This window comes from Procambarus clarkii, chromosome 20 (assembly GCF_040958095.1).
Source record: "Procambarus clarkii isolate CNS0578487 chromosome 20, FALCON_Pclarkii_2.0, whole genome shotgun sequence".
Lineage (NCBI taxonomy): Eukaryota > Metazoa > Arthropoda > Malacostraca > Decapoda > Cambaridae > Procambarus > Procambarus clarkii.
In genome coordinates, this window is record NC_091169.1 from 49,562,994 (window position 1) to 49,576,870 (window position 13,877).

The 13,877-nt window shown below is 46.8% G+C and overlaps 1 protein-coding gene across 1 annotated transcript in view; it reads right to left on the reverse strand.

Annotated features, from left to right (window-relative positions):
• LOC123763456 (substance-K receptor) overlaps positions 1-13,877 on the reverse strand; it is a gene marked incomplete at its 5' end in the record, with an annotated part of 76,477 nt that overhangs the window by 4,326 nt on the left and 58,274 nt on the right. Inside the window, 4 exon segments of the mRNA XM_069327941.1 lie at positions 680-845; positions 2,663-2,852; positions 8,398-8,567; positions 10,430-10,617. Of these exon segments, the coding sequence (XP_069184042.1) occupies positions 680-845; positions 2,663-2,852; positions 8,398-8,567; positions 10,430-10,617 (714 nt within the window).

Genomic DNA, 13,877 nt, shown 5'->3' on the forward strand with positions numbered 1-13,877 from the left:
GAAGGGCTACTGATGACCGTGTTGGAGGTACAGAGTGAAGGACTACTGATGACCGTGTTGGAGGTACAGAGTGGAGGGCTACTGATGACCGTGTTGGAGGTACAGAGTGAAGGGCTACTGATGACCGTGTTGGAGGTACAGAGTGAAGGGCTACTGATGACCGTGTTGGAGGTACAGAGTGAAGGGCTACTGATGACCGTGTTGGAGGTACAGAGTGAAGGACTACTGATGACCGTGTTGGAGGTACAGAGTGAATAGATACTGATAACCCTACAACATACCAATGAATCAAATGATAAGTGTATTAAGATTTGTCGACATCCGGCTACAGACTTGGGTGCAGATACAGTAACAACAATATCCTTTATCTCATACAATAATTTAGGAGCAACCGAGTCATTGTGTAAATATAGCATGAGGGTGATGTACCATCATGAGCAGGCGATGAGTCACAATAACATGGCTGAAGTATGTTGACCAGACCACACACACTAGAAGGTGAAGGGACGACGACGTTTCGGTCCGTCCTGGACCATTCACAATCGACTTGAGAATGGTCCAGGACGGACCGAAACGTCGTCGTCCCTTCACCTTCTAGTGTGTGGTCTGGTCAACATACCATCATGAGGGTGATGTACCAGCATGACTGTGGAGTACCAGCACGAGGAGGAGTACTCACGCTGGTGGTACATCCTACTGGAGGCCGAGTGTCGACAGGTGAGCAGCGACATCAACCCCTGGCGGAAGTTGGCGTTGAAGCCGCAGTAGATGATGGGGTTGAGAGCAGAGTTGGAGTACGCCACGAAGTACGCAGAAAACTCCAGTACCGAGAACCATTCGGGTAACTGTGAAGAAAACAAACCTTTGATATGATTCACCATTACAAAACGAGATCAAACTTTCCAATTCCTTATGTATTATCAGTCTTATCCATAAACAAATATATTATTGCCCCCGTCTTGCTGTAAAGCAATTATGAAGTTGTTTATAAGAGACAATAAAATATAATATTAATCACGGTGATGTTACTGTAGGAGACTTGAAACACTGTCCTGACCTCGAAGGGGTAAGATGTGCGCCATAGCTTTCCACCCTAGTCTTCATTTCTACCATTGTATGACGACCAAAGACTACATAGAAGTGAGAGGTATTACAGGCTGAGAGATGAGATAGCCTGCCATGGTGACCTGGCCCGTTACTCCAGGTAGCCTCGTAGGCCGAGTGTCTGCAGGTAGCCTCGTGGGCCGAGTGCCTGCAGGTAGCCTCGTGGGCCGAGTGCCTGCAGGTAGCCTCGTGGGCCGAGTGCCTGCAGGTAGCCTCGTGGGCCGAGTGCCTGCAGGTAGCCTCGTAGGCCGAGTGCCTGTAGGTAGCCTCGTAGGCCGAGTGCCTGTAGGTAGCCTCGTGGGCCGAGTGCCTGCAGGTAGCCTCGTAGGCCGAGTGCCTGTAGGTAGCCTCGTAGGCCGAGTGCCTGCAGGTAGCCTCGTGGGCCGAGTGCCTGCAGGTAGCCTCGTGGGCCGAGTGCCTGCAGGTAGCCTCGTGGGCCGAGTGCCTGCAGGTAGCCTCGTAGGCCGAGTGCCTGTAGGTAGCCTCGTAGGCCGAGTGCCTGTAGGTAGCCTCGTGGGCCGAGTGCCTGCAGGTAGCCTCGTAGGCCGAGTGCCTGTAGGTAGCCTCGTAGGCCGAGTGCCTGTAGGTAGCCTCGTGGGCCGAGTGCCTGCAGGTAGCAGTATCACAGGTCTCGTGTACGCACCCAAACGACGGGGGTGCGTTTGGGTACCGTCAAGGAAGACGGGGTAAGAATGGTGGGTAGCAAAGGTCAGGTTAAGTCTCAGAAGAGAGAGAGAGAGAGAGAGAGAGAGAGAGAGAGAGAGACTTGTGGTGGGGGTTTATAGGCAGTGTTAAGGCACCCATGTTCCGTGAACAAGCACCAAGAGTTTGATGAATGTTCCTGTTCCAGTGAAGGCGGGTCCCAAAGCTAAATGTTGTAGGGGTATCTTTCATGTCCAGGAGAAGTGGACATTGTACGAACCGACAGCGGCAGTGTAGTCAAGCGACGTGACGCTGCCCCGATTTCTACAAGTACTCTTGATGTGCAAGTATAATACTTGCACAATGACAGTTTACCTGTAACAGCGAGTGGTGGTTTGTGTAAGGAACAACTCAAGCACTCCTGTGTATATTCCACCATGTGCCACGTGGTGCAAAAGTCGTCTGTTAATCCCAGGAGGGAGCGCTATTGAACGTATTCAGCAAAAAGATTGATTAAGAACGACCCCAGCCTCCTGAAACAGAGCCTGGGCCGCACGAGCCCCAGGAGGTGGACTTCCAAGTCCCGCACCTACAGGTCCCAGACAGTGATCGTCATGCAGCCCTCTTTCACCCGAGGCCGGCTTCCTTCAAGACCAAGCAGAAGGAAGAGTAATAATTATTAAATACAACATTATTATAATTATTATTATTATTATGATATATTTATTTATTTTGTAATTCCAGACCGACAACCAGAGCGCAACTTCATAGTCTCCTATGATTCTTGGATGACTAAATTAACAGATCTCTAGATAGAGCTGGTATATATACTGTGCCTAAAAGCACGAGTACGCCCAGCGTTTCGGGGCAAGCGTTACCGCATAGACTGCGGCAGGTAGCGTATGCAAATACTTACAGAGCTCTGTTCATGGACGAAGCTGATGTAGAGGATGATGGTCTGGAGGGGCGTCCAGCAGAGCACGAACACCAGCAACACCACCGACACCATCTTCACCACTTTTCTCTTGGCTCTGGTGGCGGTGTTCCGGGCCGGGAGGGACTGCTCGCCCGGCAGCTTCGTCATCCACAGCCTCCACACCACCAGGCTGTGCACGGCCAGCACCACCAGCCAGGTTGTAGGGGGAAACAGGATGGTTAGTAACGTTGTGATCTTTACAGAGTTAAGGTGTTTTTTTTTGTATTATTCCGAGGGACCTGCTGCCTGGGTAACAGCTTCTCCCTCGAATCAACCTACCCTGGCTTTGCGCCCTGGTGAGACCACTCCAGACCAGGCCGACACCAGAGTGCAACTCCATATAGTCTCCTGAGACTGATGGATGCCTACTATTTTCTTCCACAAACGTAGCGACACATTTACCGCTAACCAGCATATATATATATTTTCTTCTGTCCTCCATAGACAGGGTTGTATATCTGTTAAACATATAGTTTAGTGATTTATTGAACAATCAACCCACAGAAGGTGATTGTAGTGCTTTTAGAATACTAATATAACCTACAAACATAATTACACAGATTTACTTCTTGTCCTATAATGTTCTAGGTGTCTTTTGTACATAGTGTCATTAATATGCATTTACAAAGGTGAAATGCAATTCTGACAAGCTTCCACATATCCTGTATATAAATACACACATATACATATATATATATACATATGCGAACAAGCCTGAATGGTCCCCAGGACTATATGCGACTATATGAGTTTTCAGTCATATATACATATACCTACACATATCCACATATATACATACACCTATGTCTCTCCTACTTTGACAGGGTAAGATAGCTTCTATAGAAATTAGTATGATATTAAACACTTAACCACTGAAGATGATTAAGATGCTTTTACAAGCTCAGGTTATAGGTACATACATTGTATAACAGATGTATTACATATTGTATAGGTACAATGCGTGAGGGTAGTGGGGAAATAGTGAACTAAAGGAGCAGGTTGTGGAAGCAAACACTGTTCATAGATTTAAAACTAAGTATCACAGAGAAGAAGGACACGAGTTATTGCTTTAAACAAACCGGTGGCTAGAAAGGCGGGATTCCAAGAGCCAACGCTCAGACCTGTAGGCACAAATAGGTGAGTGAGTACACACACACACACACACACACACACACACACACACACACACACTAGAAAAAAGGGAGAGAGGGGATATGACAGGAATGAATAAAATACTCAGGGGAATGGACAGTGTGGAAATAGATGAAATATTCACACGGAATAGTAATAGAACGAGGGGATATGGGTGAAAGCTGGAAACTCAGATAAGTCACAGAGATTTTAGGAAGTTTTCTTTCAGCGTGAGAGTAGTGGAAAATGAAATGCACTTGAGGAGAAGGTTGTGGTAGCAAACTCTATTCATAATTTTAAAACTAGATATGGTAGGGAAATAGGACCGGAGTGATTGCTGTAAACATCCGATGGCTCGAAAGGCGGAATCCAAGAACTAATAGCTCGATTCTCCAAGCACAAATAGTAAATACAAATATTAAATAAACACACACAAAAAGATGTGCCAATCTTTTGCAAAAGTTTTGGAGAGAGGAGATAGAGAAGAGGCACTTAACTATAGACCAATGTCGCTCACAAGCATCACAGGTAACACCAAGCGGAGTGCCTCAAGGATCGGTGCTGGGACCCATTATATTCTTCATTCCTATAAATGACTTGACTGCAGGAGTTGAGTCTTTTATGTCAATGTTTACAGGTGATGCAAAACTTGTTGTTGTTTTGCATCATCTACATGATGATGATGTAGATGTTTACAGATGATGATGAGGAGAGTTGAGACAGAAGAAGATTCAGTTGAGACAGTCATTCTCCAGGATGACTTGAACAGGTTGCAGAGATGGTCCGAGAAATGGCTGCTAGAGTTCAACACTAACAAGTGCAAGGTGATGGAAATGGGAACAGGAGCCGGGAAGCCGAAAGGCCGATACATGATGAAGGGAAACTACCTCCCTACAACCATTAGACGTTTAGAGAAAAAGACCTGGGAGTGAACATAACACCGAACCTAACTCCAGAGACTCACATAACGTCAGCCGCCTACTTTACTCTGGCAAAAGTCAGACCATCCTTCAGAAACTTCAATAAGGAGGCTTTCAGATCACTGTATACCGCCCATGTGAAGCCAATCTTAGAGTTTGCCGCCCCATCGAGGAGCCCCCATCTAAAGAAACACATAAGAAAGCTCGAAAAGGTGCAGAAGTTTGCAACGTGACTCGTCCCGGAACTGACGACGTTAGAAAGGAGGAGGGAGAGGGTAGGACATGATACAGACGTATATAATGCTTAGAGGGATTGACAAGGTGGAAACAGACGAAATGTTTACAATGAATGACAACAGAACAAGGGGGCACGGATGGAAACTTGAGACTCAGATGTGTCATAGAGATGTTAGACAGTTTTCTTTTAGCGTGAGGGTAGTGAATGACCTAAATGAGCAGATTGTAGAGGTTGACTCCATTCATAACTTTAAAAGCTGGTATGATTGGGAAATAGATCAGGAGTCATTGAATTAGACAACCAACGGCTAGAAAGTGGGGTCCAAGAGCTAGAGCTCGACCCTTCAGGCCCAATTAGGTGAATGAGCACACACACACACACACACTACCAGACCTATAGGGGTCTAGTAGCTGAGTGGACAGCGCGCAGGACTCGTAATTCTGTGGCCCGGGTTTGATTCACGGACCAGGCAGAAACAAATGGGCAAAGTTTCTTTCACCTTGATGCCCCTGTTACCTAGTAGTAAATAGGTACCTGGGAGTTAGACAGCTGCTACGGGCTGCTTCCTGGGTGTGTGTATGGTAGGGGAAAAAACAATATTAGTTAATTAGTAGTTACAGTTGATTGATTAACAGTTTAGAGGCGGGCCGAAAGAGCAGAGCTCAACCCCCGCAAGAACAACTAGGTGAATACACAAGGTAATGGTAATACAAAATAAAAGGAGTGGAGGAGTGGTGGCAGTGTTGGATACAACGAATATGATATTTTGAAGATATCTATCGAGGACGAAAATAGCTATGATGCCTATGGCGTGAACATCATTTAAATAGGAAGAGAGCGCAGCTGTGGCCGCAATCTTCAGCCTCATCATGAACCACAGAACACCCTGACATGGGCAGAATATCAATCCCTTCCATCAATATCCTCTAAGGAGTGATAGAAGCATCAACCTGGGCAGAGTTGCCAAGCACCGTGAGATTTCAATCAAGTTCAGATTAACTGGGGAGCAATGGACCAGAGTGTTGCGAGCTGTGATGGTAGACTTGGGAGTCATCGCTAGCAGCGAGCTCAGGCCGCCGCAGCCATTCATCACTGTATGAAATAAAGCAAGCAGCATTTATAAAAGGTGATGTCAACAACAGAAGCGCCAATCTTATTGCAGCATATCGTGGCCTAGTGGTTTAAGCCGTGTGCTTGGGAGTACCCAATGTGTTGGTTCGAATACTTCTCACGACTCCTACAGATTTTCTCACGAATATCGTCCTTCAGCTGATATTCTGATGGAATATCAGAATATCATCACTGCCGAGGCCCCAATTGCACACCTCTGGTCACAACACTACAGACTGGACTAGTAGTAAGTAATTATCAATAGAAGGCACCAAACTGGGAAGGCTGTGTAGCACCACACACACTGGACAAACATTCCTGATTAAAACGCTGAAAAAAGATATCGAAGGTGATACCTAGTATCCGGGACCTTTCCTTCTAAGACAGATCTTAGTGTCTCAATCTCCACCCGCTAGAGAGAGAGAGACGCGCAACAATGAGAATATAATCAGGATTTTCAAGCGAGTTAGGAATATAAACATGGTTCCGAAATTTGCGGAACAGTTCACAACCCACAACAATGGGTACAAGATGGAGAATTTTCGGTGTAGGAGAGATAGAGCGAAAGGAATAGAGCTAGGTTTATCTCTAAATAAAAGGGATAGAGAGATAGGGTTGGGAAGAGGGTTGTGGTGAGTGGCATGGGCTCTGTCTAGAATTACTAAATCAAACAGTTTAACAGATTTCATGGAATAGATTGAATAAGTATATGGGATAAAGGAGTTGGATTTCAATGCGCCCCTTGAAGGGGGATTGACCTATGCATCCCCCTTCTCATGAAGTCGGTCGATATGAAATGTGTAACCCAAATGTCCATAGTTCAGCATTCCTTTAAATATTAGTGTATTCAGAAGCTGACAAGCAAAACGAATGTTCAGATTACATATTTGTGTTCAGAGCACAACCTGTTCATTACAGTGATGTAGTGTGTAGTGAGAATGGTTGCAGTGATGGATATGGGGAGAGTATGTGTGCCTAGAGATGGGAAGGGTGTAAATGGAGATGGGTATAATGTGAAGATGTTTACAATGATGAGGCGAGATGGGGAAGGTGTGTGAGGTGACGGGGAGTATGTGGGAGAGATGGGGAGGGAGTATGTGGGGGAGATGGGGAGTGTGTATGTGAGGGAGATGGGCAAGGAGCGTGTGCATGAGGGAGAGTGTGCAATGATAACCACCTGAATTTGTAGGTGGTTATCATGTCTCCCCTTACTCTTCTGTTTTCCAGAGACATGAGGTTTAGCTCCCTTAGCCTTTCCTCGTAGCTCATACCTTTCAGTTCTGGGACTAATCTGGTGGCATTCTCGGAATCTTCTCTAACTATGTCTTGTGCTTAACTGGGTATGACCTCCAGGCTGGAGCTGCATACTCCAGGATTGGTCTGACATAAGTGGTATACAAGATCCTGAACGATTCCTTACACAGATTTCTAAAGGCAGTGCTTATGTTGGCCAATCTAGCATATGCCGCTGATGATATCCTTTTGATGTGGGCCTCTGGGGACAGATTTGGTGTGATATCAGCCCCCAGATCTTTTTCTCTATTTGACTCTTGCAGGATTTCACCTCCCAGATGGCACCTTATGATCAGATTTCTGTTCCCTTCGCCTAATTTCATTACTTTACACTTTCCTTAATTGAACTTTAGTAGCCATTTTCTAGACCATTCCACCAGTTTGTCCAGGTCGTTCTGTAGTCTCTGTCTATCTTCATCTGTCTTGAGTCGTCTCATAATTTTTGCATCATCAGCAAACATTGAGAGGAATGAGTCTATTCTCTCTGGAAGATTGTTTACATATATTAGAAACAGGATGGGTTCAAGTACAGAGCCCTGTGGAACCCCGCTGGTGACATCTCTCCACTCTGATGTCTCCCCCTCACAGCTACTCGCTGCTTCCCGTTGATTAAATGCTCCTTTACCTATTGGAGAACCTTCCCTTTTACTCTTGGTGTATGTGGTGTGGTACACACGCAGGGCAGCACCTGGTATGTTACGTGGTACACGTGGTAGGCTGCACGTGGTGGATGTCACCTGACCTTAGGTGAAGCAGGACTGTAGGATCCTCACATCAACTCAAACCTTACACTCATCAGTCCCTTAATTCTATTATAACGAAACAAATCATTAACCTAAAACACAAAATCCTTAATAAAAATGAAGAAAGACTGAACACACGATCATACTGAAACCTAAACACCGTTTGGAAAATGACGATCACCTAACAGCCGAACTGTCACCTAACAGCCGAACTGCATGCCGAGGCCTCTAACGACCCACCTGTAGTTGATGAACATGATGCCAACCGGGAGGAAGTAGACGGCGATGGTGAGGAAGATGTAGAAGTGCTTCTTGGGGTCGTAAGTGATGACACACTTGCTCAGCAGGGGGTCGAAGTGGCCGTCTGTGGGCCAGAACTCCTCACACTGATACGTCGTGAAGTTCTTCCACTGAGGAATGACGGGCTCTCTTATAGTGGCATTATTGCTATATATTCTTAACACAAACTGAAATATATTCTTAATCAAATATGTAGAGGGGAAAATTGATAGCAATTTAATAGAGGATTATATATATATTATATATATATTATATATATATTATATATATATTATATATATATTATATATATATTATATATATGTTATATATATATATTATATATATATATATATTATATATATATAAATATATATATATATATATATATATATATATATATATTATATATAATGGAAATGTTAGTTTGTTCAAAATCGCTAATCTCCGAAAGTTCTTCACCGATTGCTTTGAAATTTTCACACAATGTTCCATTCGCATCCGGCCAGGTTTTTATATACATACTATATAGATGTCACGTCTGTGACGGTAAAAAAACATGCTTTTTCTGACAAACTGTGTTTTTCATGTGTTTTTCCATGTGAGGTAAATCTTCGAAACCTCTTCACCAATTGCTTTGAAATTTTGACACAATGTTGTATTCGAATAGGCGCGTCTTTTTATATACCTACTATAAAGATGCCACCCCTGTGACAGGTAAAAACATGCGTTTTTGAAAAACAGCGCCATCTGTTGCACATAATAGCAACATGCACGCTATAGTAAATGTCACGAATTCCATTTCAATGTTTCCGATTGCATTGATAAATTTTATTTTCATAGATTTCGATTTATTTTATTTTTTATTGAATTATTTTGTGTGACATTGTTTTGGAATTGAGCTGTGTTGTTTACCATACCGTTCATTTCGTAAATATAAGTATTGATGCCACACCTGTGACAGGTAAAACTATGCCTTTCTTGACAAATAGTGCCATCTGTTGCATGTAAGAGCAACACACATGCTATACTAATATGTTACAATTCCATTTCAATGTTTCTGTTTACATTGCTAAATTGAATTTTCATAAGGTTGAGCTTTGGCTGTTTGGTCCCAAAGAGTGTGTGTGTGTGTGTGTGTGTGTGTGTGTGTGTGTGTGTGTGTGTGTGTGTGTGTGTGTGTGTGTGTGTACTCACCTAATTGTGCTTGCGGGGGTTGAGCTTTGGCTCTTTGGTCCCGCCTCTCAACTGTCAATCAACTGGTGTACAGATTCCTGAGCCTACTGGGCTCTATCATATCTACATTTAAAACTGTGTATGGAGTCAGCCTCCACCACATCACTTCCTAGTGCATTCCATTTATTAACTACTCTGACACTGAAAAAATTCTTTCTAACGTCTCTGTGGCTCATCTGGGTACTAAGTTTCCACCTGTGTCCCCTTGTTCGTGTCCCCACGAACCACCTGTGTCCCCTTGTGTGTGTGTGTGTGTGTGTGTGTGTGTGTGTGTGTGTGTGTACTCACCTATTTGTACTCACCTATTTGTGCTTGCAGGATCGAGCATTGACTCTTGGATCCCGCCTTTCGAGCATCGGTTGTTTACAGCAATGACTATGGTCCTATTTCCCTATCATACCTAGTTTTAAAATTATGAATAGTATTTGCTTTCACAACCTGCTCTTTAAGTGCATTCCATTTTCCCACTACTCTCACGCTAAAAGAAAACTTCCTAACATCCCTGTGACTCATCTAAGTTTCCAGCTTCCACCCATGTCCCCTCGTTCTGTTACTATTCCGTGTGAACATTTCATCTATGTCCACTCTATCAATCCCCCTGAGTATTTTATACGTTCCCATCATGTCCCCTCTCTCCCGTCGTCTTTCTAGAGTGTGTGTGTGTGTGTGTGTGTGTGTGTGTGTGTGTGTGTGTGTGTGTGTGTGTGTGTGTGTGTGTGTGTGTGTGTGTGGTAATTATTCAAAGTTTCCATCTCACCTTTACGCTGAAAAGTTGTCGGTAGAAGAGCGTGGGACAAGAGAGAAGGGCGGAGGAGATCCAGACAGCGGCGATGACCCGGCGGGCGCGGTCCGGAGAGGTGCGGGCGTGCAGTGGGAACATCACAGCCACAAACCGGCCCACGCTGATCACAGTCAGCGTCAAGACGCTGGCTAGCAGTGATGTAGCTGTAGGGATAGAAGGAACGGTTCTCGTTAATCTTAAGATTCTGGTAAGGAGGCCACGTATCATCAAAAAGAGTGCGTGCTAAGTTTGGATCTCTATACCCTATAGCCTAAACATCAACTGCCTCTATTATATAAGCTGTAGTAGGTCTATTCCCTATTAACATCCCCTTTCATTTCTATTTATACACTTGAACTGGTCTGTAAAAGACGAAGATTGATGAAGATTAAGCCACCTAAAAGGTGGCACGGGCATGAATAGCCCGCAAGTGGAGGCCTTTTTGAGCCATTACCAGTATCAATAGATGATACTGGAGATCTGTGGAGGTGCGGCTGCACCCTGCGTGACGGGAGATGTCTCCCGTCTGGTCTGTAAAATGTATTTGTTTGTTATATAATAAGTTAGGTTAGGATGGTTTGTTAGGGCTTATGAATTGAATAACAGAAAATATGAGCAATGAGCGAAAAAAACGAGCAAAGGTACCCAAATATTGCCTGTGATGTCACAGAGTACAGTTGAGGTATTGAGAGCGATTAAGAGATTGCACTAATGTGTGAACCTTCTAGGATACGCATGTACTAAAAGCTCCACACTCATTGGTGCATCGCATCACATTAAGGATGAAGACCTTAGAATGAAGATATCTCAATCTCAGAATTGAGATAAAATCTCTTAGAATCTCAAAGTGGTTTAAGCTACAAATTGTCCCTCCAATTATGTGTGATAAATTCAAGCAGCTGAATCAGTACATACAGTCCACTTACATACTTACTACTATCTAATTAACTAACTTATTACTAAGAACTAAGAAAAATAATCAAATAAAATATCATATTAAAGTCAATTAAAAAATAAATATTTGAGTATTCACAGAATTAAAAAGAATTAAAGCTGCTAGGAATTTCCCACAGAAGGGTGTAAGGGAGGGAGGGTGTGGTGCAGGGTGTGGCAGAGGGGTGTGAGGGAGGGCGGGTGTGGTGCAGGGTGTGGCAGAGGGGTGTAAGGGAGGGAGGGTGTGGTGCAGGGTGTGGCAGAGGGGTGTGAGGGAGGGCGGGTGTGGTGCAGGGTGTGGCAGAGGGGTGTAAGGGAGGGAGGGTGTGGTGCAGGGTGTGGCAGAGGGGTGTAAGGGAGGGAGGGTGTGGTGCAGGGTGTGGCAGAGGGGTGTGAGGGAGGGCGGGTGTGGTGCAGGGTGTGGCAGAGGGGTGTAAGGGAGGGTGGGTGTGGTGCAGGGTGTGGCAGAGGGGTGTGAGGGAGGGCGGGTGTGGTGCAGGGTGTGGCAGAGGGGTGTAAGGGAGGGAGGGTGTGGTGCAGGGTGTGGCAGAGGGGTGTGAGGGAGGGCGGGTGTGGTGCAGGGTGTGGCAGAGGGGTGTAAGGGAGGGAGGGTGTGGTGCAGGGTGTGGCAGAGGGGTGTAAGGGAGGGAGGGTGTGGTGCAGGGTGTGGCAGAGGGGTGTGAGGGAGGGCGGGTGTGGTGCAGGGTGTGGCAGAGGGGTGTAAGGGAGGGTGGGTGTGGTGCAGGGTGTGGCAGAGGGGTGTGAGGGAGGGCGGGTGTGGTGCAGGGTGTGGCAGAGGGGTGTGAGGGAGGGCGGGTGTGGTGCAGGGTGTGGCAGAGGGGTGTAAGGGAGGGAGGGTGTGGTGCAGGGTGTGGCAGAGGGGTGTGAGGGAGGGCGGGTGTGGTGCAGGGTGTGGCAGAGGGGTGTGAGGGAGGGCGGGTGTGGTGCAGGGTGTGGCAGAGGGGTGTAAGGGAGGGCGGGTGTGGTGCAGGGTGTGGCAGAGGGGTGTAAGGGAGGGAGGGTGTGGTGCAGGGTGTGGCAGAGGGGTGTGAGGGAGGGCGGGTGTGGTGCAGGGTGTGGCAGAGGGGTGTAAGGGAGGGAGGGTGTGGTGCAGGGTGTGGCAGAGGGGTGTGAGGGAGAGCGGGTGTGGTGCAGGGTGTGGCAGAGGGGTGTAAGGGAGGGCGGGTGTGGTGCAGGGTGTGGCAGAGGGGTGTGAGGGAGGGCGGGTGTGGTGCAGGGTGTGGCAGAGGGGTGTAAGGGAGGGAGGGTGTGGTGCAGGGTGTGGCAGAGGGGTGTGAGGGAGGGCGGGTGTGGTGCAGGGTGTGGCAGAGGGGTGTAAGGGAGGGAGGGTGTGGTGCAGGGTGTGGCAGAGGGGTGTAAGGGAGGGTGGGTGTGGTGCAGGGTGTGGCAGAGGGAGGGCGGGTGTGACACAAGGCAGACGACGGGTGCTGGCGCCACCCAGCTCCCCCTCCCAGCTCCCCCTCCACAAGGACTCCGTCTCCAATAAAGCACATGGGACACATTGACTCACAGGTCCCCCCCAACCCCCCCAGGAGAGCCGCACCCCCCCCCAACCCTCGTAATATCGCCCAAACGAGCGGCCGGGGGGGGGGGGGGCTACGATCCCCTGAAAACACAAAACGTAACTGTCCCTATTTGTCGCTCGTTACGACTTGTAATAAAGTTGTGACATATTGGTATAACATTTTAATGATGGATTTGAACGTTGTTACATGTTATATTTGTTGTTAGACTTGTTAGGAGTTGCTAAAATGTTGCGAACGAGGATATGTGCGGGATGAACTATCTTAAGATAGTTTAAGCTTGCTTAAAGAGCTTAAGCTTAAGGGCGGGAGGAATGTGAACTGGTGAGTGGGGCTGACTGGTGCCAGGCCCTCAGGCAGGTCTGGGCCGAGGGCCACTGACCATAGCTGCAGAGATCGTGGGACGTGAAGAGACCTTCCTCACCGTGAGCTTCCTCATCGTCACCTTCCTCACCGTGAGCTTCCTCATCGTCACCTTCCTCACCGTGAGCTTCCTCATCGTCACCTTCCTCATCGTCACCTTCCTCATCGTCACCTTCCTCATCGTCACCTTCCTTACCGTGACCTTCCTCATCGTGACCTTCCTCACCTTCTTCCGTACAAGTCAGGGAGTGGAACAAGTTAGTTGCGTCTTGTTCATTAAGGCTCTACAGACCTCTCCCTGTGTTGAATGTTTATAAAATGATATATTGGCATCATGTCGTTTACTTAACTTTTCAAAGATGTATTGAATGTTGAAAGAGAAAACTTGCGTCTATAAGAAACATAATTGAAATGGCGACGCAATATGACGCTGCCCTCGACGACGTTCTTCAGAAGCTGAACTCTGTACTTACTTTATTTTAAACTTATTCGGGAATCGAACCCGGACCCTTAGGACTAAGACTCCAGAGAGCTGTCCACCCAGCCGCGAGGCCCCGTGTGTGTAAGGGGTCGGGGTCAGGGGG